This window comes from Frieseomelitta varia, unplaced genomic scaffold, assembly GCF_011392965.1.
Source record: "Frieseomelitta varia isolate USP_RPSP 00005682 unplaced genomic scaffold, Fvar_1.2 scaffold_407, whole genome shotgun sequence".
NCBI classification, from domain to species: domain Eukaryota; kingdom Metazoa; phylum Arthropoda; class Insecta; order Hymenoptera; family Apidae; genus Frieseomelitta; species Frieseomelitta varia.
In genome coordinates this window covers 55,562-83,528 of record NW_025110154.1, presented here as the reverse complement: position 1 = coordinate 83,528, position 27,967 = coordinate 55,562, and the positions used below count along the sequence as shown (strand labels likewise).

At 34.2% G+C, this 27,967-nt stretch overlaps 2 protein-coding genes across 7 annotated transcripts in view; one reads left to right on the top strand and one right to left on the bottom strand.

The window, feature by feature from the left end:
* LOC122531631 (carbohydrate-responsive element-binding protein) overlaps window positions 1-23,129 on the top strand; it is a 28,684-nt gene extending 5,555 nt beyond the window's left edge. For 2 of the 5 annotated variants that reach the window (XM_043659697.1, XM_043659699.1), the window contains 14 exons: window positions 12,953-13,059; window positions 16,956-17,029; window positions 17,480-17,605; window positions 17,925-18,138; window positions 18,367-18,462; window positions 18,546-18,819; window positions 18,894-19,434; window positions 19,561-19,740; window positions 19,858-20,002; window positions 20,167-20,363; window positions 20,624-21,087; window positions 21,166-21,289; window positions 21,371-21,500; window positions 21,602-23,129. In XM_043659697.1, coding sequence (XP_043515632.1) covers window positions 12,953-13,059; window positions 16,956-17,029; window positions 17,480-17,605; window positions 17,925-18,138; window positions 18,367-18,462; window positions 18,546-18,819; window positions 18,894-19,434; window positions 19,561-19,740; window positions 19,858-20,002; window positions 20,167-20,363; window positions 20,624-21,087; window positions 21,166-21,289; window positions 21,371-21,500; window positions 21,602-21,723 — 2,794 coding nt within the window. In that variant the 3' untranslated portion in view covers window positions 21,724-23,129. Of the gene's footprint in view, window positions 1-12,952; window positions 13,060-14,458; window positions 14,678-15,779; window positions 16,138-16,955; window positions 17,030-17,479; window positions 17,606-17,924; window positions 18,139-18,366; window positions 18,463-18,545; window positions 18,820-18,893; window positions 19,435-19,560; window positions 19,741-19,857; window positions 20,003-20,166; window positions 20,364-20,623; window positions 21,088-21,165; window positions 21,290-21,370; window positions 21,501-21,601 lie in introns of those variants that run through there. The other 3 variants (XM_043659700.1, XM_043659698.1, XM_043659701.1) reach the window with 3 other exon arrangements.
* A 1,700-nt stretch (window positions 23,130-24,829) lies between these two features.
* LOC122531640 (RPA-interacting protein) lies at window positions 24,830-26,292 on the bottom strand. Of its 2 annotated transcripts, XM_043659723.1 has the most exons (4): window positions 26,055-26,292; window positions 25,603-25,749; window positions 25,251-25,482; window positions 24,830-25,185 (listed from the first exon to the last, which is right to left on the bottom strand). In XM_043659723.1, exons 2-4 carry the CDS (start codon window positions 25,711-25,713, stop codon window positions 24,851-24,853), a joined length of 678 nt encoding a protein of 225 aa, XP_043515658.1. In that variant the 5' UTR covers window positions 25,714-25,749; window positions 26,055-26,292; the 3' UTR covers window positions 24,830-24,850. The 2 variants fall into 2 exon arrangements, with proteins under 2 accessions (XP_043515658.1, XP_043515657.1); XM_043659722.1 differs by lacking the exon at window positions 26,055-26,292 and having other exon boundaries at window positions 25,603-25,920.
* Between the last annotated feature and the right edge of the window lie 1,675 nt (window positions 26,293-27,967).

Genomic DNA, 27,967 nt, shown 5'->3' with positions numbered 1-27,967 from the left:
TGATTGAGTATCGTTGAAACTAGTTTGATTTAGAAGTTTCGACACTCAAGTGATATCAGTGCGTTAAAGCAGACTACAATAATTTATATTAAATTACTAAAATTCAGGATATTCGATCTTATTTTGTAGCCAACATCTTCCACGAGCAGAGAGGTTAATAATAAAATTCATTATTTATTTATGAAATTCATTATTTCTTAATTCGAAAATTCGGCTACAAATTGATATCAGTTGAAATCAATGATACCAATAGTATCAGTTAAGAGTTAAAACAAAAATATCCATCCACTCGTAAACAATCAATCATGAAGATCCGTCGAAGTTGTAAAAAAATTACGCCCTAACAATGAGAAAAAGAATCGAATCATCTACATCGTGGTGAATAGTTAGTTTCGTGACTCCAAAGCGTCCGGAGGTTTTGCAAGAACTGGCGAACGAACGCGTGTTCCCTCTCGCAATCGGTACGCTGTGAGATTAGTAGGGCAGCGCAGAGATTCGAGTCGTATTTCCAGCTCGGCAACCGGACAAATGCCGTACCGCCGGCATTCCGGCTGATAACGGACAATTGAATTAATGAAGAAGAGGCCGTAGAACCAAACGACAACATCGCAATTAAGCCTCGGCCTCGACGAAGCCGACAGGCTGCCTCCGCGACAATTTCCGTTTTCCCTGTACGGGACCAGACGAACCCCGCGGAGGAGATCTTCCTCGAGATCGTTCCCTTCCAACCCCTTTGATCGACGACGATAAGCTACCTCATCGTTTGAAAATGATACGATTCAAAAACGATAGAGCTCCTATTTTTTTTTTTTTACTGTACGTGCGAGTTGTCAGTGAAAATTCCTCCAGTTCGTTTTTCTTTTAAATTTCATTGAACTGAGATATGAATCATGGTTATTTGTCATTTGTTTAAATTGGCGATGTGAAATTGCACGTTGATAATTTGGTCGTAATAACTTCGAATTGTATTTTATCATTACGTGGTGTTTCTGCATCTCTGCAATTTTTCTGATTACTGAGCCTCATTTCGATGACAAACATTAAACGATTATATTAGATGTTTATATTTCCATTATATTATTTGATACATGTGTATGGAAAATAATATTATTTATTGATACAAAACACTACTAACAATCATCTGAATCTTCTGCAATGACTCGTAGTTTTTTCCCTAATGAGTAGTCTTTTCTTTTCACGATGGTGACAAATCGAAATGTAATAAAGCGAGATATACTTGTATTTTTCTGTATTACCAATTTTTTTTTTTTTATTTATTAAGTGTTATAGTAACATATTTGCTAGTCTCTTCAGATATTATCAGCAAAATACTAATGAATTTAGTATTTTTTTTGGAAGTCATGGTTTCAATTAGAAATATGTACTCTTTCGCAACAAGTTGTTTGCCACTTTATCGTAGAATCTTTCCAATTTTATATCTAATCATTCAGCATTTATCGCGAGTGAGAGAAAATTAATGGATCTCTTTTTTTAATAGTCAGTTAATACGTGATTAACCAGCTAATCGAAAGCTTGAAAGTTCGAATCGAAAGTTGATTAGTTAACGATCGATTATGAAGGATTAGCATGTCTTTAGAGCGAATCGAAGCCATCAGCCTAGGCTAACATTCTATCGAGATCAAGAGAAAGAAGCTTCACTATATTCTCTTCGTTTTTTTCTTTCTTCCCGGGAATGGTATTTTAAGTTTATTCCATTTGAAAACAATCGACGCTGTAATCCGGGTGCAGCGTAATCGAAAACAAGACCCGCTGTTCGTGTATTTTTAATGTGGAATCGGCCAGACGGCGAACATCTCTGCCCTGTGGATATAAATAAATATTTTGATTATTTATCCACAATTTAATTTTTATGCCGCGCAATCTCGTATCTTGCTTTTGCACAAGTCGACGAGACAAAACAAGAAAAAGAAGAATACGTTCGTTCTGGATACACGATGTTATTCATAGGATTGTTCTTAAAATTCCGAATTACGATATTCACGGCCAGCAATGTAATTCTACATGATTATGGGCAATAGAGTCATTTCAAATTTCGTAGTAAATTGCAGCTAAGCATTCTTTTTTCATAATCACGTAAAATTTTTTCACATAAAAGCTGTGAATCTTAACTGATATTAGACTGTAACCTTCACGTTGCTTAATTTTGGAATTTTTCATTTGATTTAATCTTCAGAATATAAAATACGAAATGAAATTAAACACTTTCAATTTCAATACTTGTAATATTTGTTAGTCATAATTATTCTACAATTTTTTTTTAATTTTATACAGAAAGTTGTGTTGCCAAATTTTTTATATTTACTGCCGTTTTAATAGCAGAACGCCGCATTGTCAAAGTAATCTCAAGTATTTCACGTCGAGAATCGTTAGTTACGAACGTGTTGAAATTCATTTTGACGTATCAGCTGCTGAGTAAGTCGATGTTATCGCTAGTTATTAGATTTTTTACACAGTATTTCACGATTATATCACGATCTAATGAATCAAGGACCACCTTTGCTGACAAATTTGCTCCTCAGACGGGGCACGTGCGAAAAATTCCAAAGTTCGTCAAGGCTGTTTGTCTAACCGATAACAATATTCAAACAGGCGAGATTCAATAAGTAGTAAGCATTGGAATGAGAACGTGAACTTAAAATAGAGAGATGAAGGAAGAGTACACATTCGAGAGAAAATGAAAAATCCTACGTTCAATTAACGCGAACCTATAAATTACTCGCAACTTCTACGTGCAGGAAATCGGTTAGTTACATTGTACTATCTTGGTCTCTTATTTCTACGATCATTGTGGAGATTTCTTCATGGTTACATCCGTGCAATTAAAACGATAAAAAGGCTTGTAAATTATGGGCAATTATTTGCACAACGAATTTTGTTATTTTTTTTTTTTTTAAATAATAACTGATTTTAGCTGAAACTACACTCCATGAGGAATAATTTATAATTTCATTTATTACCGAGTGAAAATTGAAACGATTTTACAGAAATTGTTTGCGATTTTAATTAGATATCGTTTTTTTGCAATATACACGTGAACATACAGTCATAAAGTGCTATAATGAGGTACTTTTTATATTTCAAGAGTTATAACATTTCAACAAATCTCCGTTTTAGTTTTATTCTTTACTTATCTGTTTTAGTTCTACTGATTTCCAACATTCGCAATCTACTTATTATTATCTACTTATAATTATCTACATATATTTTCGGACGAACCATATTTAATGAAATCATGAGGTTACGAACTTCTCTACTTGTAAGAATTATATAATATAATGAATGTCGTGTTGAAGAAAAGTTGAAATATATATTAAGTAGAAATTACAGATACTGGAGTGTTCCTTTGGTCTCCTGAGGAAAACTGAAATCCAACAATGCACATAACGTAACATATAAAAATATTGACTTAATGAAGAGAGAAATATCCAAAATACTACTCGTTTATTGAGTAAAAAAAATTTCTACTTAAGTTCTATTACTATTTGATTATTGGACAGCATAAGAATTTAACACATTTAACTTTAGAATTTTTCACTAAATTCAATTTATTACTAGTTTTCTTTTATCCCAGAATATAAAATACCCTTAAATTTTAATAATCTAAAACGAATCATCATAATCATCGACGGATCGAAGATTAATAATTACATCCACAGGAATATGAATTTATATCATCTAGTTAGCGTAAGCGCTTCTCAATTGAACAATGTTTATAGAAAATGATTCGTGTGTCAGACGTAAAATTTTCCGGGAAAGAAAACATTGACGTCATAGTTTAGTACTTACTAATGACTGATCACAAAAGGAAAATTCCACTTAAATTGCGTGTGACGATATTCTCATATTGGCGCATAAGACATTTTTCAATAAAGAAACGAAATTTTCCAATTTTTGGCATTTGCAGTGTTTTCTGCAAATATTTTTCAATTCGCACCAATAGAGAGAGGAAGAGAGAAAGAGAGAGAGTGAGAATACAAAGAGCCGTATACAATGAACTTTGTACAATTGACAATATACGATGCAGTTTAACCGTAGTATGCAAAATCAACGCATTACTTTCTTCGGCCGGTCAGCCGTTATTTTAGTCTGTCCCTGCGATTAAATAATAAATGAGCCTGATATGGTAATTCCGTCGATTGCGTTTCACCGTTGTTATTGTTCCGCCTTCCCGATGAAGGGGTCAATCGATTGATGATGATTTATATCGGAACTGCAATTGGACGCGCGAAGTCAAAAGACTTTTATCAGTGGAAGTACAGTGACGATGCTGTTGTCATAATGACGCAACGTAAAAAAAAAAAAAAAAACGTTCAACTTCCTGAACAACACGCTCGTAAATTACGTTTACAGCGTTCGTCATGCCGGAATAAAGAGCAAGGGAATGAGGTGAAAGACATAAACGTGCAACGTGCCATTCTCTCTAGATCTCGATGTTAGACGAGGGATACACGTATATATGTTTTTTCGCGTTTCGCGTTCTAATCCAAAATTATGTTACTTTATCAGTGGCAGCGAGATAGGCTTCTGAATCAGGCAATCGTATCAGGTATACCATCGGTGGAATAATTCTTGACACGCCTCTTATCCTTTTGTCTGCGTCTATCGATGGGCTGATAAGCGCGTTGTATCTTATCGTCGGCGTGCTCAACTAACAATTATATTGATGATGTTGTACATCGTCGCTGATACGTTTGAAAAATCGCTTTTGCTCGGTCTAAAAATACGCGAAACTTTTTGAAACGGGAAAGTTTTTATCTGCTCACGATCGGAGCAGATAAAAAACGATTTGCTGGAATGGCCAATGAATTTCTTATACAATCTCAGGAGGAATTTCTAATTTTTCTTAGAAGAAATTTGGAATAAATTTTCTTTTTGTATGTGGTCTCAACGAACTGTAATTATTTTTTATTTAGAAACAATCGCACAATCGTTAAGTCGAGTCATAAAAATTGTATAAAGGCAGTTACAGTCACACAGATAATCAGTGAAAAATATAAATTTATAGAGGAACGAGATAAATAACTGTTTTCTTATGATTAGATAGATCTTCTTGTATAAAAATAACACACGTGTTGAAGAAATGGTGAATGGCACCTCTGTCTTTGGATCTATACAATATTGCTATTATCTGTTTCTTCAGTGGAGCTTTATTTCAATAAGAATAAAAAGGATCTAAGGTACTGAGAACATACTTGTACAAGTTATTTAGACGTGTTTTTGCTTTTTCAATGAGAAAAACGAAACTCTCGTGCAACGTTGTGTGTACATATGTAAATGAGCAGCGAGCCGAGAAAAATTGCAGTATCAGAAGTCGCGATGGCTTGCTAAATGACACGATGAATCGAAATATTTATCTCGTCGAAGTCTCCGATCCTCGTCCAGCGTGTTGCGTTCACGTTTTTGCCTGCAATGACGTTATTGTTGTCATTGCATCCTACAAGCGATATTAATTCGAGTGAATTTCGCGTGTTACGACCTTGCCGCCGATTACGTCGAGACCATTATGTCGCGATATTATCTCGAAATGCAGTTTCAATTCTACACGCTTCGACGAAATTGCGATTCCTGAAAGAGACCAGCTTTCAAGGAAAGATCCTTTTCTGAAAAGAGAATTTCAATCATTACCAACTGCTTGTGTCATTAATGAAAAAATGGAGTATTAAATTATAGTTCTACTTAAATGGCAATTATCAATAATGGACGTTATTTGAAAGTTTCCAGATCTTCTAGGCGATTTGTGATGATAATAATAATAATAATGATTTTAGAAGTTAACGACGAATCAGTCATTAGTCATTAGTTACAGTCGTCATTAGTAATTAAAACCGCATTAGTAGTTAGAATTTTATCGTTATATGTTACTTATCATCGATTCATAATTTTTTTTTTTTTTTATTTAAAATACGTATTATAAAAAAAAGGAGTGTCTGCAATATTATTCAGAGTTTCTCGAGCGTCGTACGGTTTCAGTGAAAATGGCTGCATTTTAGCGCATGTTACTGGTTGACTTCGTTCTTATTGTCTCGAACGGTTTCCTATTACGTGCCTTGTCACGAACTTAATTCACTAGCCGTGAAACGCCAATGGATAAGTTATATGACACGCTCATTGACGGTAGTCTTTGATACTGTCCGACTCTTTGCTCGATAGTAAACCGCATACTCGCGTTATTCACCCAAGGTATTGTACATACTTATCACCGATTGTTCGACTCGACACTTGAATGAACACAAATCAATAGCATTCTTTTTTTTTTTTTTTTTGTAGACTAAACAGAAGATGTAATTAAGTTTGATCGATTTGTCTAAAGTAGGGCAATTATGTTAATCGTATATAATTGGTTAGCAATTTTTAAATAGATGGAAGGTACTTAATTAGAACTTGTTATCTGTCATTCTGAAATAATAGTATGTTAGACAATCGTTTATGCTTGTATATTATTTTGCTTAGGAGATCTTAATGGTATTTAATGATAATATTCTTGAAGCTTACGAAGCGCAAATTGTCAGACTATTTTTCTGTTTAAGTTGCAATGCTAAATGGTAAAATATTATCATGAAACGTGAGCACAACAATTTTCTACTTTGATAAAAAAAAATTTATATTTCAATTTACCTTATCTGGGAAATTTGACTATTCTTGACTGCGGACTTTTGTGCAGTTTTGCACTTTTATGAACAGCCTAAGCTGAAATTTATTTCCACAACTAAAATATTACAACTATTCTATTTTTGCTTGTGCATTCTCTGTGTATTTTTACATCCTTCAGTGTCCCATAAATTCGTAAGAATTGCAATCCATTACATATTAATTTAATAATCATTTCAATCAAATCTGAAATTTCTAATTTTGTTGAAAACGAGCAGTTAACTCGAGATGAACTAAATATCGATTCGAAGATATATTATGTTCTATTTCAGTTACACATACATATATATACGTCGTTCAGCGACGTATATTGATCAACTTCATAAATTAAAAAGTGATGACGTTGCAAACGCTATGTACTAAGTTTACCTTAGAATTTAACCGCTAGAATTTACGTCATCTTCTCGCAATAAATAAACCTACGAAACCAAGTCATTTGCATGTTGAGAATCGATCGTAATCGATAATATATCATCGATAATAAATCGATAATATATCACTCGCAATGAAATTAAAAAAATTAAATAAAAAAATGAAGAACGCTCGTACACGTATTATCGTCATACCGTTTATTTCAAAATGTTCAAACTTTTAAATGCGTCCGACGCGTTGCAAGACTGCGATCAAGAGAGATAGAGAAAGAGGAAGACAGATAGAACGATTCTAAACGATCTCGCGTAAGGGATAGCGTTTGGAGTATGCCGGGTCTCCGGTTGCACGGCAGCCGCTCTCTCGCGACGCGCGTAACTCGAAAAAGTAAATCGAGCTAAATTACCGTAAAGGCCTGTATGTCACAACGTGTCTTTTATCACGCAAGGCCACTGCGTCATCGAGCACAGACGCACCGCTTGCGTGTGCCCTGTGTTCACCGCGAGTATAAGCGCGAACACGTTCGCCTTTCTATCGCACGAGACCCTGTTTTTCTCCTCTTTATCGCCCAACAATGCTCTCTCTCTCTCTCTCACCCTTTTCTCCGACAAACCTCCGGTTTTTGACTACATTTCTTTCCCTCTTGACTTTGATCGTCACTCTGTACTCATTTTGAGATTTCCATTTCGTCTCATTGACTTTCATCTCTACACTTGTTTCAAAATATTTGAAAATTTTATTGATTTTTCTCTCTTTCTTTGATCTTTGGCTCTTATAGGTTCTCTATCATTTCACCGGTTTTTCTGTTTCTTTTGATCTCAAACTTTATACCCGTTTTGGAGTTTTCGTCAATTTTCTTTCTCTTTTTATTTTATCCGTCGCTTTCGTTTCGATTATCGAGGTGTCTTTGAATTTTTATTGGTCCTATATGTTTATTTAATTTGGATTAATGAAGTATCTTTTAATTTCAATCTTCATGCTCATTTTCACCAATTCTTTCCCCCACCCTTTATAAACTTCGTATATATCTAACATTTTTCCTTACATAATCTCCCCTTTCGTAAGATTTTTATCAGTTTCTTGTATCGTCGCACATTCCTTTCACTGTGGTTTAACAGCGTGATCTTCTCGCGAGTGGATCTGACGATGTCAATAATTCAGTATACGAACATCCTTTTATGATCCATAGTAGGCCCGTAACAATACGATTCATCTAATTGTAAGATAATTGTTCTTAAGAAATTTTTACTCGTTCGATAGCCCCGTTCGTTTTTATATCATAGATAATGATATATCTCTTTCGCGATAACAATCGCAATTTGCGCGAGCATGAATTTCTCGGTGAAAAAGCATGTCGAAACTCCTCTACTCGCGTGAAGAACTTTCACGTGAACGTGCGTGATTATTTACGACGAAGATCACGCGTGCTCGTGTCGAGGTTGAGATTTTCCGAGTTGAGATTTTCCATCGGGGCTAGTATTCTTCAACCACTCAGACATTCAAATTTTATGCCGGGAATCTCGAGCGCACGCGACTTGCGCAATTTTACACCAGCACCTCCTGTAAACAGTTTTATGAATTTGTGGCTTTAAGAACCTCCGTGTGTCGATTGCAACAGTTTAATTTCGCGCCAAGAGTATTATCAGTTCCATGTTTTCCAGAATTGGAAAGTTCTTGGAAAAGAGCTACCGCGAGAGAGATTCGTTTGAAGTAATTTACGAATTGAGAAATTGTTTGGGCGGGAGGCAGTATTTTAAATTTTAGGATACTAAATTTAAATATTTATCGATAATTTTTTTGAAGATGACACACACAGTACACTATATTTGGAGTATCGACTGTCGTAGCAATCTAAATTTAATTTAATTGCTAATTTCCATGAAGCAACATTCCGCGTTTATTATTGTAAAAAGTTAATCATTTTTTCCAAGCTACAAAAACATATCGTTAATCAATTATGAAATTAATGGGATGATACGTCTGAACGTGGAGATACGTAATTAAATTCAAATTACAAGAAATAAATATTAATAACTGCGCGTTACGAGCGATAAAAATCTAAGATACGAAGTTTTTAGCTGCTTATAATTTCAAAACATGTTTCTTCGTTCAATTTATCTATACAGCAGACTCTGCAATATACTTCTGAAAACGTATTTCGAATGTCTCAACTCATTATCTTGAAAAATGAGGAAATGCTAGATAAAAAGTTTCGACTAGATCTAGTCACTTCGTACTTTTACTTTAAAAAAATAAAAAGATATTTCTCAATACTTCAACTCTGTGTCTCAAAAAAAAAAATGAAAAAATTCTAGGTAAGAAGAACATACATTCTAATTAAAGAGAATAATATATGATTCTGTATTATATTCTATAAGAATTAAATGACGAATCGAATCGGAGATACAAGGGGGAAATTCCACGATAAATGACGATAATCAACTTTGCTTCTCCCAGCTCGATGGATCGTGCCATTGGCTGTACGACGAACAAATAAATCGTTATCTGATAACGAGATGTTCGCGGCTAATTAATCGCGGTGGTATTCACATCGTGCTTAGAAAGAGAAACAGGTGGATTTTACTGATGGAGATGGAGTGACTTCAAGTGGGCTTGATCCGGCGATCGCTATCGCGAGCTTTCGACGATTCGTTTTGTAAACTCGATGTGCGATACCAATTTAATTGTTTTATTAATGGGGGATGATGAGATACCTCGACACACCGGGAGTTCAAAAGAAATCGAGATGTAGAAGCTTCATACGTGGCTGACGATGAATTTTGCGATTCTTGAGAAGCATTACACGTTGAAAATATAATAGCCAGACTGCGAACGTTTTTATGTAACGTTTTTTAATTAATTATGGATACGATGAAAGAAATAAGTAGAAACACGAGCCATTAAATCTTATAACAAGCAGCATATTTATTAAATTTTGTATCTTTAGCGTATTCTGTAGTCTAATTTACATATGTAGTCTAATTTTTTTGGATTTCCTATAAATACATAAATAGACTCCACAGTCTAATCAGATAACTGTTAATACTTGAAAAGTCTCGAGATAAGTATTATATATTTTAAAAATATAAAGTGATGCGATATTACAAAGAATCTGTGAAGCGTTAATTATGTGTTGCATTAACATATTAATTGCAATGCGTTAATATATTACAAAATACTAGTAATAGAAATTATATAATCTATAACAAATATTAAGAATGAAAGGTGTCCCAAGAGCACCATATATAAGTTGGATATTCGTGTCGTGTCAAACGCTTTGAAAAATGTTCGTATAATCAAGTTTGGTCCAATTCCAGATTGGAAGCCTCTGACTGATAAATCATCAGGCTAGATCCGAATCTAAATTTTGAATTAGGTATCTTGATCGTACTTGTTTCTTGATGGAAAGACAAGCAAGTGGATGAAAGGAGAATGAAATCGTCAGTCCCCTAGTTTATCGTAGAAAATCTTTTCTTGCAGATTTTCTTAATCTCACGATGTCGTTGGTCTTTGCTCTTCATCGAGCACGAGGAGATGATAATTTTCCTGGCAAACAAGTTCCTAGACACTCGCAGTTATTTTAGAAACACAGATAGGTACATTATCTCAACTTTCAGATATTGCACAATTCTGATTATTGTTATCATCTCAAAAAAATCTAATCGTATTATACAACGTACAAGTTCCACACGTGTAATATTTACATTACCTGACGTTTATAAATTATATGCGAAAAATTTCTGGAGTTGAGCGATTTCGTTTCGAAAGAGATTAACGTGTCGTAAATTGAATTGCAATACGACGAATAAAGATTCGAGGCAGCCAGTCGGGTCGCCTCGCGTTTCGCTTATGCCTCCTCTTTTATCTAATCGATCTGATTGTTGTAAAAATGAAAATGCTGACAGTGGTCAGAGTCTAATGCCAACGAAGGAAGAGGAAACGCAGTGCGACGTTTTAGTGGAAATCTTCCCACAATCGTCTCGACTGGTTGGGTCTTCGACGATGTTACATCGCCGCGAGTATTTTGATAACGAAAAGTATACTAATATCGCGACAGTAGCAGATTCGTAGATCATCTCACGTTCCACAAGTCATGCACGATGTTTCAGAAGAGAAAGAGAAGAAACAGAATCGAGGATCTAATTCCAATAATTGTTAAACAATCATTTAAGGAATCGTATTTCTCATCGAATCACTTAATTTAATAGTGAAACGTGTCGATTTTAATTTTTGTGGCTGTTTCATACGTATTATCTTTATAATTTACAGGATATTGTTGTTTTTAAGTCGAGCATGAGAAGAGGAAAATTGTCGACTCTTCTTTTAAACTGAAAAGTTTACAAAAAATGATTATACGTGGAATCTCTTGCATAATGATGCCAGTGAATTAACAAGTTACAAATTACCGAAGAATAATGTGCTATCATTTTGCAAACAAAACAAGGAAAGCTTGCTAATAATAACTGACAAAATTAGCAAATTAACAGATTACAAGTTGTATACTTTTATTTCACAGTTTTACGTGATTACGTTTCGAATTTATAAGATTTACTTCTAACCTAATATGCGATTTCACTAAATTACTTCTCAGATATATTCATTTGCTCTCTTATTGCCATTTATTATTCCACGAGAATTTATCAATAGAAATACGTGTAAAATTTCACTTATTTCTAAGAGTTGTATTCAATCCACGAAACTCTTGAAAAGCCATAATATTTCGATCGACTTGTATCTATAGCCTCAATAAACATTCTCGCGAATCAGATGTCTTTAGAACATTGCATCGTAAAGATAGGATAATCTGCGAAGCTTCGGATCACCACAATCGTCTTTAAGAAATTTTTATTTTTCCATTTAGAAGTTCACAATTTTTATTTTTCCATTTAGATCAGAGGCTCGCTTGCTAATACTCGAGAGAACGTCGCGATAACGATAAATCTTTCTAGGCTTTATTGGGTCTTGGAAATTTATCTGGTCTCTTCAAAGCCCCGTCGATTAGCTGTCAAGTATTTTACAACGACACTAACTTACCACGTTCGACAACTTCCTCGAACTATACTCCGCAAAGCCAGATAAACTCTCTGTTTGCGTTTCGCTTGCTGTCTCTTCGGTTTTCCAGCTGTTTACAGAGAATTGAAATCCGCTTCTCGTCTGCAAAGATCTCTCTGGATCTATTTTACGTATCTGGCTAACTTTCAGATTGACAAAAGGTTTTCACGTTCTAGTTTTTCAATTTTCTATGTATTTTTCATCGAGCTTCTCTTCCCCTCTTTTCGACGAAGTCTATCTTTCTATTGTTGAAAAATTTCTTTGTATACAATGAGTTTAAATATCAGATAATAAAAAGAAACTTCTAATAGAAAGCTTGTGTTTATTTCGGAAATTGAAAAATTTCAGCCATAATCGATAGTATCCTTTGAATTAGCTTGAAATTGTTAAATGAAATAATAATAAACATTGGCACGCGCAATTTAAAATTCTACCAAAACATAAAAAATATTTCTCTCGCAATTGAAACTCGCTAGGTAATTGCATTGCAACATGCGAAATTCTAAGTTTACGTATGCATTAAATTAAAAAAAATTAACACAGACTGCGGATATTTGCAAAATCGAAATTTACATCGTACGCGTAAGATATACGTATATTTAAAATGTACAAACATTTGTCAATCAAATATATAATAATGAAATTTCAGATCAAATATAACATTGAAATTTCAAATATTCGAAGCATTCGCGACACAAGATTTTCTGTAATTATTGCTTCTGTTGTCTCAACGAGTCATCAATATTATTTCTGTAATAGCGCTCGTACGTACTCGTATGTACTCGCACAAAGTTTATCGACGAAACATCGAAAATTTGGCGTTACAGTAGGTATGACGTATGGGCATTTGAATTTGTTCCAGACAGAAATTGACATCGCCCAAGTGGAATCGGTTCAAAGGTATCAGGCTGAGATGGAAGGACAAGATCAGACTGAACAACGTGATATGGAGATGCTGGCACATGCAATGTAAGGAAACGCGGCATGCACGGTGTGAACGCGGAACCACGACCACGATACGCGCGATAAACGCAAACGTAACGATACGATCGAAATTAATCCTAGAAATTCTGAGAGTGGAACAAAATTGAAACGGTTTCTCCTTCCATGGAAAATTCCTGAAATTTTATTTATTGTCATTCATCAACTTTGCCGCGAGAATCTAGCGATCGTGAAAGTAACGATGGAGTGATTTAACTGAGAGAAACGAGAACGTCTCGGTGGTTTCGAAAGAATTTTCCATGTTATGGAAAGAGGTGCCGCTATCCGAGACTTTCGCAATCTACAACTTATCACATGTCTCGGACGAGATATTTTCTGATTTAGTATATAGGAAACGCGGAGTGTAAATGAGCAAGTAAGGAGGAGGAAATGATTAATTCGATTTCAGAGAAATAATCTCAGTGATTCTGCGTTTAGAAGTTTGATAAGTGATATAACACGAGTGTGAATCGAATCGACTAACTGGACGATTATCTTCGTTTAAATGCTTCGAAGAGTTTTAACAAACTCTCTCTTGAATTCAAATGGAGACTGGAGAAACTCGAGAGTAATGCTTAAATTAAAAAAAAAAAAAATTCAAAGAAGTTACTACCGGAGAAACATTTGAATTTGAAAAGATTTTAGAATTTAGAGGAATAAATAAGAGATTTTAATTCTGTTGTTGCGTGAAGATAAAGAAATCCCGGGACGTATTTAATTTTCCGAAAATGCCTTCTTTTTCCAAGTTTACGAACGAATACAACCAATAAATCTTGTTATCACCGCGGGTTATCGAAACGATTGTTAAAGGTCAGCAAGAATTAAACATGCGCCTCGAGCCTTGAGCGTGTTATTTCCGGTTACTTCGTCATCTGCGTTTTTTCGAAACAATCGGAGTATTTGCATAGTTTATGCGATTAGCATAGTTTTCTGTAGAATTAAATTAACAAATCTCTTCTGCGAGTGACCTCAGTCTATTTTCCCAGCTAAATTATTCCAGAGTGGAATCCATCTTTCGTTTGTTTCACGATCGCTAGATTTTACGGCGAAATTCACCGGAGAATCGGTCCGGTCCGAAAAATTCGGATAAAAAGGGAATACGAGAGACAGCCGCTGATGTTTCCATCGCGAGTTACGACAAAACAAAGGTGGCGAGATAAAGCGCAATCTAAAGCCAAGTTAAATTGATTCAAGATATCCTGACGTGAAAAAATAAGGCGATACGACGGACGGGTAGATAGGCGCCGCGCGGTGTTGTACAAAATAAAGAAATCTCTGGCACGTGACGTGCCAGTGACAAAGAATCCCCGCCAGCGGCTACCGAGCGCGACCGGTCTCTCCTCTCTTCGCGAGTTTCTGCGAAACTTCAGTTTCGCGAATGCCGTCACACCGGGGAATTCAAAATCCCTTCGCCGCGAAGTGAAATCGTCTCTCCGTTCGGCTTCCAACTTCCTCCAAGTTCTCCTTCGAACTAGGAAAACTCCACTTTTCGCGGAGCGGAAACCATCTCGACGATAGATCCTTTTTTTTTAAGTTAATCTCGAAAGAGGCGCGAAGCTAGTAAGTTCTCCTCTCGAGATCGACACGCCAGGAGGAATTAGTTGAGGTAAAGTTCATTCGAAGGCCAAGGTCTTCGAATAGATGTAAAATGGCTGCATCGTCGAACGAACAAAGCAGTATTCTTTCGTTTTTTCGTTTCTTCAAAAATTTTTAATTATTGCTTGTTGTTAACCATTCGACAAGTTGGCTCTTTAATATGTGTTGACTCGTCATTTGAAAGTTAAAAGATCTTTGAAATTCTATGTATGACGAGTTAACGCATATTAATTGAGGAAGTATTTGTCAATGAGTACATTATGTTGATTCGTCGTTCTTGGTTAAAGGATTAATTTTAACGGAGAAGGGAAATTGATAGACAAGGCTAAGATCGTATAAGTAAGAAGATGGACATTTAAATAAATCAATCCGCTCAGAATTGTGCAAGAGACAGAAGCGCGCAAAGCGTATCTCGTTCACTGACATTTCGACTGCCACGAGCGCTATTTTTAAATTCATCACCTCCGCCGTTTTCGATTCTCCACTCGTCAACCCCCGCGAACGTGTATATTTTCTCGTTGATTCGCAAGCAAAGCGCAAAAATTTCGAGTACAAGATTGTACACGTTCATAGAGAAACGAAATAAAACTGCGTGTCCAGTGATAATTTTAAAAACGTAAGAGCGACGATATCAACCGAATTGAGAAATAAGGGAATCCCAAGATCTACGAATGAACTCCTCAGAATCTATGTCGATCATGATTCTAAAAAAAATCAAAAAAGTACAGAAAAACGATGACGATATGAACGTTTCTAAGTTTTTCAATTTAATTTCGAAATAAATTTTTATATCGACGATATTTTAAATTTAAAATGTTTGTTAGATTTTTTTTTTACAATTTTCGAGAAGAAAACTCTACCCACTACGTAGTGTGTAGTAAAACTATCTTTGAAAGAACTTCAAAGTAGAGACCAAGTAGATTGTTGATGTAATTTCTTTTTACGAAGTTAGAACAGTTAAAAATATTGTCAATTTTTCATCGTTGTTACTTGAGTTATGATCTTCATTGTGCACATGTATTGTATACTGTACTCCCAGTGCATAGTTACGTTCGTTGTTTTTAATAGAAAAAGACATCATCGTTTCCATTAATATCTAAACTGCAGAAAAATTTGTGTTAAAGTATATAGAAAAGGCGACTATAAGCGAAGCACAAGATTCGGAGACGAAAGAGTGATTGAAGCGTTGGAAGTGTCGAACGGAGGGGACGTCGAATTTAATTCGCAGTTGAGACAGTGTCGCAGGACTTTGTACCTGCTATCGTTAGTGATTACGAGAATTATTTCGCGAGTACATTACAAAATGCGTCGCCGCAAAGTCGGCATCGGGACGCTTGCGTCTCTTCTTCGATGCAACCAGCATATCGAGCATGGCCGTAGGTCGAAGGGCAGCTAACTAATCGGTTCCAACGTTCGCGTGGCCGACTCGAACTCAAAGTTGAACTTCGTTCAACCAAGAAACGCATCGTGGTTCGTATACGAACTTTTTCCCTTTCGAGTATAGGCATACCTATTCTTTTCTTTCGGGGGGTTCCTTTTTAAGCTCAAATGTAAACTTTACTGCGTAAAAAGAGAGTAAAAAGGATCAAAATTAAAAGGATCGATGGTCGTTTAGGTTTCCATCCATAGAACCATAGAAACCTGAACAACCATCCATCGATCCTTTGAGAATGCGCATCGTGAAAGTGTAAAGTGTAAAATAAAAATTCTGCAATGAATGGAGGCTTTGGCAGCTAAAAATCGCACTCATTGTCAGTCGGTCGTGGTTCCTTTAAATTTTGTGTTAATTTATTTATTTAGTAAAATAGAGGCTAGAGGTAAGAGTACCGCTGCATACTTTTTTTATTTGAATCAAAAAACTTCTTAAAAAATACGGAGAAATGGATTGTAATTTCAATCATATGTTAATGATTTCCTTAAAACATTGTAGATCTTTTGATCGATTGAAACTAAAAGCGTGATTGGGGCATAACAAATTGGAGGATCCAGCAGCGTTAGAATGCTCAGTAGTTTTTTTTTTTTTTTTTTTTCTTCCTTTTTCTGGAAGAAGCGGAAAGTTACATAAATGATGTAAGACAACATGAATATAAGGATATTAAAAAATCATATTTTTTTTCTTTTTTTTCTGTATGAAAAAAGGGAGAAAATTAATGAACAAGACCAGGTGAATTCATGTCGTAAAACAAAGATAGTTTCCAAAAGTTTTCAATTTTTTCTTTTTCTTTTTAAAAGAGAATTGCTGGTTGAGAATGAACGATATAGAGTGAAATAAATTTCTATAATTTCAGTTATATTGAAGCAGAACACGCTAGTATGCCAGTTTGCGTCCCCGTTGGATGTTGATACTCACAATAAACCTGAGGTACGTTTGCTTATCACTTCGTGATAAGCTTTCTATGTTTATTGAGACTCTCTTGATGATAGTCTGGTATAAGGTTCAATATGTATTAATTTATTTTAAACGTTGTTATCTTTTCTAAAACTAAAAATTGATAATGGCCATCATATTTTATTTTATAAGATCTTGTTTGAGAAATTAAGAAAGTACAATAAATGTGTAACCAAAAATGGAGCTGCTGTTCTGTAAATTAAGTCCTCTGTTTAAATAAACACTATTAAACAATTTACTTACAATTGAATCTATAAATCAGTGCTTTGTAAATAATAGACTGTTTAAATCATTTCCTGGTTACATTATTTTTATAACTGTATTAAAAATTTTCTTCCATTTTTTTATTCCCTGTATAAGAGAATATGACCGACATTCAGCTACAGTGTAAATTTAAAAGATTAATTAATTTATTTATCACAGGCAGTAGTCTTAGAGGGCAAATACTGGAAGCGAAAACTAGCTGCAGTTACTGCGGAATACAAGAAATGGCGTATGTTCTACCGGAACAAAATCCTTGGTTGGACAAACAAGGATGGCACCGAAATGGTATTCTATCTACAAGTTACAAATGTCTTATAATCAAATTTTTTAAAACTAGAAACCTAAAAATTAAAAAATTTCCCATATATGGAAATTAAAAATAAAAAAAAATAACAAGTATAATCTCTGCTATTACATTTCCTCCAATTGTGTCAGTTCCAATTTTCAAATTGCAAAAAAACATATTTTCAAATAACGTCGAATTAGGTAATATTTTGTAATTTTTTCCTTTTTGGCACGAAATAAATTTCGACTTTCAAAGTCAAACGTATTTGTTTCTCAATTTTTAAAAATTTTTAGAACTCGCAAATATTTTTCATTTCAGATGGAATCGATGGACGTGTTAGATTGGGGCAGTGGATTGGGAACAACGGGCAATTTTGGAGCAGGTACAGGCAACACACACGGAGGGACCAGTGGGACTCCAGGTGGAGAGAGTATGATGGTTGATGAAGATTACATGGAGCTTATGACTGATACGTTATTTTCAACAATCAGTTCAAATCAACCAATATACTTTCCCGATCCCAGAGAAATTGGTAATTCATAAATAAAAGTAGACGAGTAAAATCGTTTAAGTTACAGAAACGGGAACCGAGAAAAAAAGTAGAACGCCGATAAAGGAATGATAACGAAATAATATATGTATCGATTACAGTATTGTAACACGGAACGAAAATGAATTCGAATGAAACCTACATATAGTATAGTTAATGTATAGTTATACCTGTAAAAAAATTATTTTATGCAATTCCTTATCATTACAGCGCGTGGAGCTAGTCTGGCGGATTTTATACAACCCAGCTTGGGACCACTCCAGCCAAATTTAGATGATTTTATGGACACTCTTGAACCGTTACAAGGTATCAAGTCAATATAAAATATACTGTCTAATAGTTGATGTGAATGACAAAATATATTATTGATATAATATTCATGGTTTTAGAATTTTTAAATTCTAAGTTGCCCCCTGTCCCCGAAGAGGACGACATGTTTCGAAACAGTACCTTGAACGCGAACTATCCTGATCTCGACTTGATGACGCCTATGAATCAGATCAACGAGCTAAGCCAAGAATCCGCAGTAAAGAATGACCAAACCGCACAACAGCCAGCGTTGGCACAGGACGAACAAGGAAGTAGTATACAGAATCTTCAATACACCGCTAAAATATATACTCAACCTCAGCCAGAGCCAACAAATACATTCAGGAATGATATGTGAGCATCAATCATGCATTATATAGAATTTTTTATAATGCAATTCTATTTTAACGTTCATACATACGTTATAGAACTCTGAATGAGAACTATAGCACCATACAACAAAACTACGAACCTACTTCAACCAGTCAACCTGTTAGGGAAAAAGGTCGGTCAAGTAGAATTTCCTCGAGGACTAGCCGAGTGATTCAACAGCCTCAGCAGCAACGGAACACGTATCAAAGAACAACGCAACAATCGCAACAAAATTCGACATATCAACAAACTTCGCAGCAACCATCTTACGCCATGGAAATTCAATCTGTTCAGTTGGCATCAGTTCAAAACCAAGTGCAGATGACAAGGTTGAATGAACAGCCTGTTCACGCGAATCAAATCGCGCCTATCACTGCTGGCCACGTTCAAAATCTGGTGACGGTGCAACAAAATTTTGGACAAACAAATTCTACAGTGTCGGCACAACACAGGAACATCAGGCCTCTGCCATCGGTCGCGCCCATTTCAACAAAACCGTACAAAGTCGTTCAACCGCAACAATGTTGTTACAAGTTCTCCACACTACCGCAAAGTTTTAATGCGCAGCAATGCAAATTCAACGTTAATAATTTCAAGGTATTTCACAAATACAACATGACAAGTCCTGTTTCACTGCAACGCGCTGTTTCATTTGCATAGCACATTAATAAAGCAAAAAACTATGATTAACAATACAATCAGATTATCGTGATATTTTTTCAGACACACCCACCACAACAAGTCGTATCGGTTTCCGCGGAGCAACCTTCGCAATCGTCGATACTGTTGCAATGCAGACCCTCCGGCTTAGATCTCACTACGCCGACTGTACAGACGACAAAATTGTTGCCACAACCTGCTGTGTCAAATTCGGAGAAAGAAGAAGTATTTGCTGTGCCCAAGGTTCATACATAATTTATGATAATATCATTTACTATAAATATGAATAAATTTTTTTTTCTTCTTTATATTCAAGCGTAAGAAGTTAATCGTAATAAGAAACAATATTTTTTGTTTCAGTATCAGATAAAAGCAAGGAATAGATCTCGAAGTAGCTCGTCGTTAACCACACCAAGAATGCACCCGCCACCATTAGTATCAGCGGCGAGCGATCCCGCACTAAATCTAAATAACAATGTTTTGCTCGCACAGTTACTCACGAATAGTATGTATTCCAAGAAACGTAATCTTTGTACGGTTAACTTATTCTATATTTTATAAATCGTTTAATGGCGACGTGATGCGCAAATTATTGAGAAATCGATCACACGGTATTATATATTTTGTCGATAAAAAGAATATTATGAGAGCTTCAATATCGTTACATAGACACATCTGGTGTACACACAATGAATATGCCAGCTGATAATATAGTGCCGACAGTGACCCAAACAGCCACTACCATGAAACACATCTTACCTATGCTTCCACCTTCAGCTTCGTCTACGCAGGTAACAACTGCTCACCATATTACCACGCCGGTCACTGTCCAAACGTCTACGGTGCAAGTGCAATCACAACAACAGGTACCTTTTTATATCATCTTATTTCAAAATTAAAAGTTACTTGAGTCAACGTTATTCAAGAATAAAGTACTCTTTAATATAAAATTAATTCAACATTTTCGTCCTTGTATCGTAACGGATAGAATTCTTTAGTTTGAACTACGAAGACTTAAGTAACAAATCATATAAACATATCACAGATTACATAACGTTGATACAGACAATAATAAACCTTTATCTTGTATAATATACAACGCGTTCAACTGTATGTTGCATATTAGGTAATGCAACAGACTACTTGCAGCCAACAAATGTTATTAAATACAAACACCCCAGCGCATCAGCCGCAAAATAGTCCCGGGTCACCAAAGGATAGCTCTAACGCGCACAGTCCTCAAGGGTTAAGCCTCAGTCCTTTACATAGTCCGATGAGTATAGGAAGCCCATTGTCACCGAGTCGAAGTTACATAAAAGGTGAAACTGAACGGGGACAATATAAGGAACAGAGAAGAGTCGGGCACATTCACGCGGAACAAAAGCGTAGATATAATATTAAAAATGGATTTGATATGCTGCATAGTTTGATACCGCAGCTTAGCCAAAATCCGAACACAAAGATGAGCAAGGCTGCTATGCTACAAAAAGGAGCAGATTATATCAGGCAGTTAAGGGCGGAGAGGAATCAGTTGAAAGAGGAGATGGATAGTTTAAGACATCAAATCGAGTGCCTTAATACGTCTATTAGGTAACAAGAAAATTGAGACAAAAGACACGAATTCTGTTTTAAAAAGATCGTAGTAATTTATCGAATTTTTTGTTATAGTAATTGTCAATCTATGCTTCCTGCAACGGGTGCTCCAATTTCTAGACACAGAACTAGCAAAATGAAGGAAATGTTCGATGAATATGTACGCACGCGTACAAGAGAGAATTGGAAATTTTGGATTGTATCCTTCTTAAAACGTTTATTGCAATTTCTGTTCAATTAAAAACGTGTATGTGGCATTATTTCCTTATAAAACGATTAGTTCAGTATATTACTTGAACCTCTGATGATTTCTTTCAATTCCTCGGTATCAACTGCGAGTGTTGAAGATCTATACAGAAGTACAATATTGTGGGTTGAGCAACATTGCTCACTCGTTGATCTCAGACCAGGTTTGTATCCTTTTTGGAAAAATATTAAGACTACTATAGTAAAGGCGTTATAGTATAATAAATTTGGAATTAAATATAATATTACTAATAATTTCTTGTAGCTGTTCTAAACTCCCTAAGATATCTGTGTACTGCCACCGATATTCTATCAGATCCTGGTCGCCTGCCGGAAGAAGCACTCGCAGCAGTTAATCGCACGGAACGGCGACGATCAACTCAGTGACCAATTATAATATACGAATAAATCGTGAAGCGTGATTTGCTTGTATGTTTAAAAGAACGAGCGAAAGAAAAGCAGTTACCGTAGCAGTAAGCCAATTTAGGGAAGAAACTTACGTGAAAATTCTTAAGATGACCCTTTTTTACAGTAGTAGACGTTAGGGATGTGCGGGTATCTGAGCTCGGGTCGGGACCCGAAAGCTTGTGATACTCGAGTACCCGAAAATTTCAGGTACCCGACATCGAAGTCGGGAAGTGGTAGTGCTTAGATCGATTCGGGAACTCTAAAATCTATAATATTCCGATATTATATACCCGAATATTACGTCATGAGTCGGGTAATTTTTCAATCGAATTTTACACTTATTCGTTCTTCAATCTTTATTGGATTCAATTGAATTTACAATATTGCTGCTATTGTCAATGATAAAAAAAAGCGGGCATAGTAAGAGTATTCAGTCCGTTTACCCAACGACATAATTAATCCAGCTTTGCGATTCTATTAAATGAATACTTGAATAATGATTTTTGATTGATTGTAAAGTGTAAATTATATTACTTTTTCGGGAAAGTATGTTTTCTAAAAATAAGTTAGCGTTTCTTTATTTTTGCGGAATAGGAAAAACTATTGGTTTTGTTAAATTATACAGCTACAAGGTATCATGAAAATTCTACATCGTTAGTAAACACGAGCAATCTTGAGTGGATAGAAAATAAAACTCACAGAAAACTCGCGTATACAATGTATACTAAATTAACTTAAAAGAAAAAGATCCATGGATAACTGCGACGACAATATCAAGTGCTCTTGGCGACTTTCGACCGACTAAAAAGGAAACCCAAATAAAAAAAGGCTTATTGTCAAATGCTGGCAACGTTGTAACAGTTACGCGAACAAAATTAATACCCCAAAAAGTCGAACAATTATGTTTTCTTCACAGTAATTTAAAATAAAATAGTTTTCATATAATATTTTCATAATATTTTCATATTATCAACTGTTTTCTTTGTGGATTTTTAAAATTTGATTTCACTTATATAGAATACAAAAATATTTATAAATTTGAAAGAATAAATGTAAAATCCGATTGAAAAATTATCACTCTGACCAGTGATGTAATATTCGGTTACCCGAATATTATAGATTTTTCGGGTACACGAGTATCACAAACTTTCGGGACCCGACCCGAACCCGAAATGCCGCACACCCCTAGTAGACGTTCAGGTTTCCTTTTACAACGATTACAGTTGAGAATGGAAAGAACTTAAAGTGCAATTTGTCCCTATTCTTCACAAAATTGTGATCATAAAATTTAATAACTAATTATTAAGAATATATGAAGATGTACATGAATTTAACATCTCAAACATTAGACAAAATATATACTATGATATACAGACTGTTACAAATTTGGAATATATTGAGATTTGAATATCCTTTTTTTTTTTATAACGGTAGTCGTGATTGTTCATACGTTCGTATAAAATATTAAAAAGATAAAAAAGATAAATAAGATGAAAACATTAATATTTATTATACATAATTATGTACGTCACATTTATGTTCATTCAAAATTGAGAGAAGTATGATAATTTTACATTTTCACGAATTGCGATAACAAATTTTTACGATAAATTCCTTTCTTTTTTTCTTTTCATTTACCCATTAAATTCATTGTAATATTTGACTACATTTTTTATGTAATATTCAAAAAAAGGAAGGAAAATTGTTTGGAGCAAACCATTCCATTATATTTTTACTATGCTTGTTTTTAACTAAGTATGATATTTGTGGCAATGATAAGAGATGAAAATTAGTAATAATAATTTCTCGAAATTCTGTTTCTTTTTAGATAACGTTTCTTATTTTTAAGATAATTTCTTTTTTTTAAATATATATTATTAATTTGATTATATATTATATTGTTGGCATATTTTTATAATAATCAAAATATGAATAATTTTTCGTTAAAAGATCGTATAAATTTAGAAATTTTTTTATTAACGAATAAAGAATTATTTACCATTGATTTTAAATAATTGGTTATATTTTCTTTTACATTACGAAAATACATGAATGTTATTATGATATATAAAATATACAACTATACATGAAATCAGTGCCATGAAATTTATAACGAGACATAAATTGTTGAAGTAGAAGAGTGCAAGATGAAAATTGAAAATATTCCCAAATATTTAATTTTAAATTGTAGTTTTCAACATAAATTGTTAAAAATTACAATTTAAAATTAAATATTTGGGAATATTTTCATTTTTCATCTTGCACTCTATAATAAATAATATAGCTGTTGATACTTGCATAGTAATAACTGAAAGAATAAAAGGATTATATTACTGATAATCAAATACATATGAAATAAAAAAAAATGGATTGCTCACAAATTTCAAGTTTATTACATACTATTAATGTTATTAAATATGAAGTTTTTAATATGAAATTTCATGTGATAATGTACAAATCATTTATAACAGAATTTAAATATTAGAGCTTAAGCTATAAAAGACTTCTGCATATTGTAATATTGTTAGCTTTAAATACCAATTTTATATAGCAGACAGTTAAAAGTGATGAATAATCTTTAAGAATTTCTTAAGCTATTTTAACAATATTGCAAAAATATAAATTTTACATTTTACAAATAGCTGTTCAATTAATCTTTACAATATACAGTTGTCTTTTATTTATCTTTACATTGTATATGTATAAATGATAAATAATATAAACAGATCAACAAAGGGAAGTTTTTTTGTACAATATGTACCATATAATCACATACAAATTCATGTATTGTTATTCAAACAATAATCTCCCCTAAAAATTAAATTTTAGTACTTTTTTTCTTCTACGAACAAAACATAAAAAATTATCGATTCTTTATTCATTTTTTATTTCTTTCCTTTGTTATTTTACTAAAAAGAAACATCTTATTGTCTATGTTATCTTATTGAACATCAATATGACGTCCAAAGCTAAATTTAATATCAAAGATCCTAACAAATACAATATATATTGAAGGATTATTACTAATGATGAAATTAAGAATTAGTAACTTAAAAAATATAATGTTTCTCAATAATGGCTGATTAATTGAAGGAAATATCAAAATTTATATTATTAATGTCCAAGTTGAACATTTATCACAAATGAGATACAGGGATATCTTGTCATTCTCAGGAAGTGGAAAAAAGCCAGGTGGTTCTTTACACTGAGACGAATGGATATTCACACAGTTATTAATATGATATCCTACTTCCTTAATGCTGACACTGTTGTTCAATATAAAATCACAAGATCTACAAGCTATTTTATTTTCTTTTTCTATTAAGTTCGATATCTGACATATAGGACAGATAACTTCATCAACTTGTCCATCTGCAGTAAGAGCTAGCATTTCAATTTCTTCTTGCATCATTCTTTCATATTCTTGAATTATCCATTGCTCTATAAATAACATAGAAATACTACTAGATGCTGTATATAACAAAAAAAAAGAGCTATCAATTCACCTTCATTGACTATTTCATTTTCAAGTTCAAATGTTGCTTCGGGATCAAGTGATTCATTTAGAAATGAATTATCCACAAAAGTTGAATCTAGGTTTGTAGTCATAAGATCACTGAATTCTTTACGAACGATTTCGGTTAAAGTCTCCTGTACATCTTTCGAACAGAGTTCTAAACCAAATCTACGTTTGTTAAATAACTGTCCTCGTTTCTCCCTCATTTTTTGACGACATCTCTAAAATTCAATTCCATTGACAAGTTAGAATATAACACAATTGACAACACATTGTATTGTAATCATGTATAGACTTTATTCATTTTAAATTTACAAAATCAGAGATGTCACGCGGCTAACCTCTCGTAAGACCTCCTGCAATTTTGGAGAGCTATGTTTGAGTTTATTCACACTGTTCCTATTTTTTAATTTCATATCCATTGTTGTTGGGCTTAGCCTTATGTTTTCCATCTTTTTTCTTTTTTTTTTTTTTTTTGTAATCAACCACTTGTCAAATAAAAATTATATAAAAATAAATGATACAAGTTATTCAAAGTGATGTTCAAGTTTCAAATAGTAGAAGCATAAACGAGGGACACGAGTAAACCTAACGTGAAAAAACAGATGAGGTATATGACTGAATTTGGCTTGACCAATTTCGATCGTTTTAGGTAATGTAGTTCCCATACTTATCGTTGTTTCACGTTAAGTCACAGTTCAAGTGTAGAGTGCGCTAAAAAACCATTAATTTTTTCACTATGTCGGTATTTCAGGTTAAAAAACCTCATAAGATTGTCTATTCTTATACATACCACATCTGTGCTTAACCCTATCCTTATCGCACGCTTTTGTTCTCTTTGTGCGAATATGTCCTTGTTGCACACTGTCGCTCTCCTTGTTTACCGCGCACATATGTCTGTCCTTGTCACACGCTGTTTGTCTCCTTGTCTAATGACGCTAGACAAAGAAAGCAATAGTGTGCGACAAGGACATCCGTCGATCTATTGAAAAAAAAATTCAACTTTTTACACACACGCTTTTCTAGGACAAATCACACATAGAAAAAAAGCGGGGAACCTAAGTTTAAGGAGGCATGTAAAAAAATTCGCAAATTATTCCTCCTAATTGGGTTTTTTTCGTAATTAGAGCGAACTGTCACAAAATGGACATGGTAGCGCCATCTAACAGTAACTCACTGGTACTAATAAATTATAAAAATACTTATTTCTGCATTTTATGAGTCAAATGGGGTATGAAAAGAAAGCTAAGGGTCTCATTAGGGTAATACAATCGCCAAAGTTCACAATTCATTTCGCTAAATGAGGTTTTTTCGAAAATGAAATTTTCTCTGTTTTACGGAGTAGCGCCGCGTTGTGGCATATCGGTGGAACTAAACGCTCTATAACCATATTAGGGGAACAATTAATTTTAATTTTTCACGTTACTAATTTGCACTCCACGAGCACATATTTCAAAGATAATACTATCAGTTACGTTTGCATATAAATCTGAATCTAATATTCACTATAGTTTGCGAAAATATGCACTCACTACTGACACTACTCCTAACGTAAACGAAATTAAAACATCCTTTATATACGTAAACTATACTTAAATGAAACATAAAACGCAAGCTTAGGGTCTCTAAAATCGGAGATGCAACCATAACAGTCCACAAATGATTCCTCTTAATTAATTTCTTCTCGTAATTTGTAGAAAAACTGTCACCTTTCAATGTTTAGTGAAGGGTTTGAAATGGCGATGATAATGCGAGGATAATGTAGGAAGTGATGATGTGGGTAAGGTGAGGAAAGGTTATGCGTTTCGTCTCAGAGTCGCTGCCTAGACTCATCAGTGGGGCTGATGGCAGCGACTCCTTACCCCAGACGCTTGTTGTTGTAACTATTCGCTAGGATGGTCCACCCATCCTAGCGGTTCCGCACTCTGTTTGCTTAACATCGAATATCGGTTGACTTCGACGCTAGGCGCACAGCCACTTGCGGCTTGTGCAAGTTGGTGTTCGAAACTCGTACTCGAGGAACTATAGGTCGCTACACTAAACATTGACAGGTGATAGTTTTTCCACAAATTACGAGAAGAAATTAATTAAGAGGAATCGTTTATGAACTGTTACGGTTGCGTCTTCAATTTTAGAGACCCTTAGCCTGCGTTCTATGTTTTGTTCAAGTATAATTTTCATGTATAAAAAATGTTTCAATTTCGTTTACGTTAGGAGTAATACCAGCAGTGAGTGCAAACTATAGTGAATATTAGGTACAGATTTATTTGCAAACGTAACTGATAGTATTATCTTTGAAATATGTGCTCGTGGAGTGCAAATTAGTAGCGTGAAAAATTAAAATTAATTGTTTCCCTTATATAGTAATAGAGCGTTTAGTTCCACCGGTTTGCTACAACGCGGCGCTAGTGTTTTTTACCCTATAGCGATTATAATAATGATTTATATTTGTATCACAATGCTATAAATAAATAAATAAATAACTCCGTAATTGATTTTTGTTGTTTATATAAAAATACCAATATCACAAAATATACAATTACTAATAATTTAATGAAGTTTACATAATAGAATTTAAATGACGAAATGACGAAATAACGAATAACGAAATAACGAATGAAGATTTTCTACTATGGCTACAATATATATAAGTGGCAGTAAACATTTCCATGGTGATAATAAAATTAATAGCTATTTTTAAATACT

Excerpts from the sequence above, each read along its gene's own strand:
- LOC122531640 (XM_043659723.1), bottom strand. The coding sequence starts at position 25,713 with ATGGAAAACATAAGGCTAAGCCCAACAACAATGGATATGAAATTAAAA. Across the intron at positions 25,483-25,602 it reads TGCAGGAGGTCTTACGAGAG|AGATGTCGTCAAAAAATGAG; the intron begins GTTAGCCGCGTG and ends ATTGAATTTTAG. Across the intron at positions 25,186-25,250 it reads AAATGAAATAGTCAATGAAG|AGCAATGGATAATTCAAGAA; the intron begins GTGAATTGATAG and ends TGTTATTTATAG.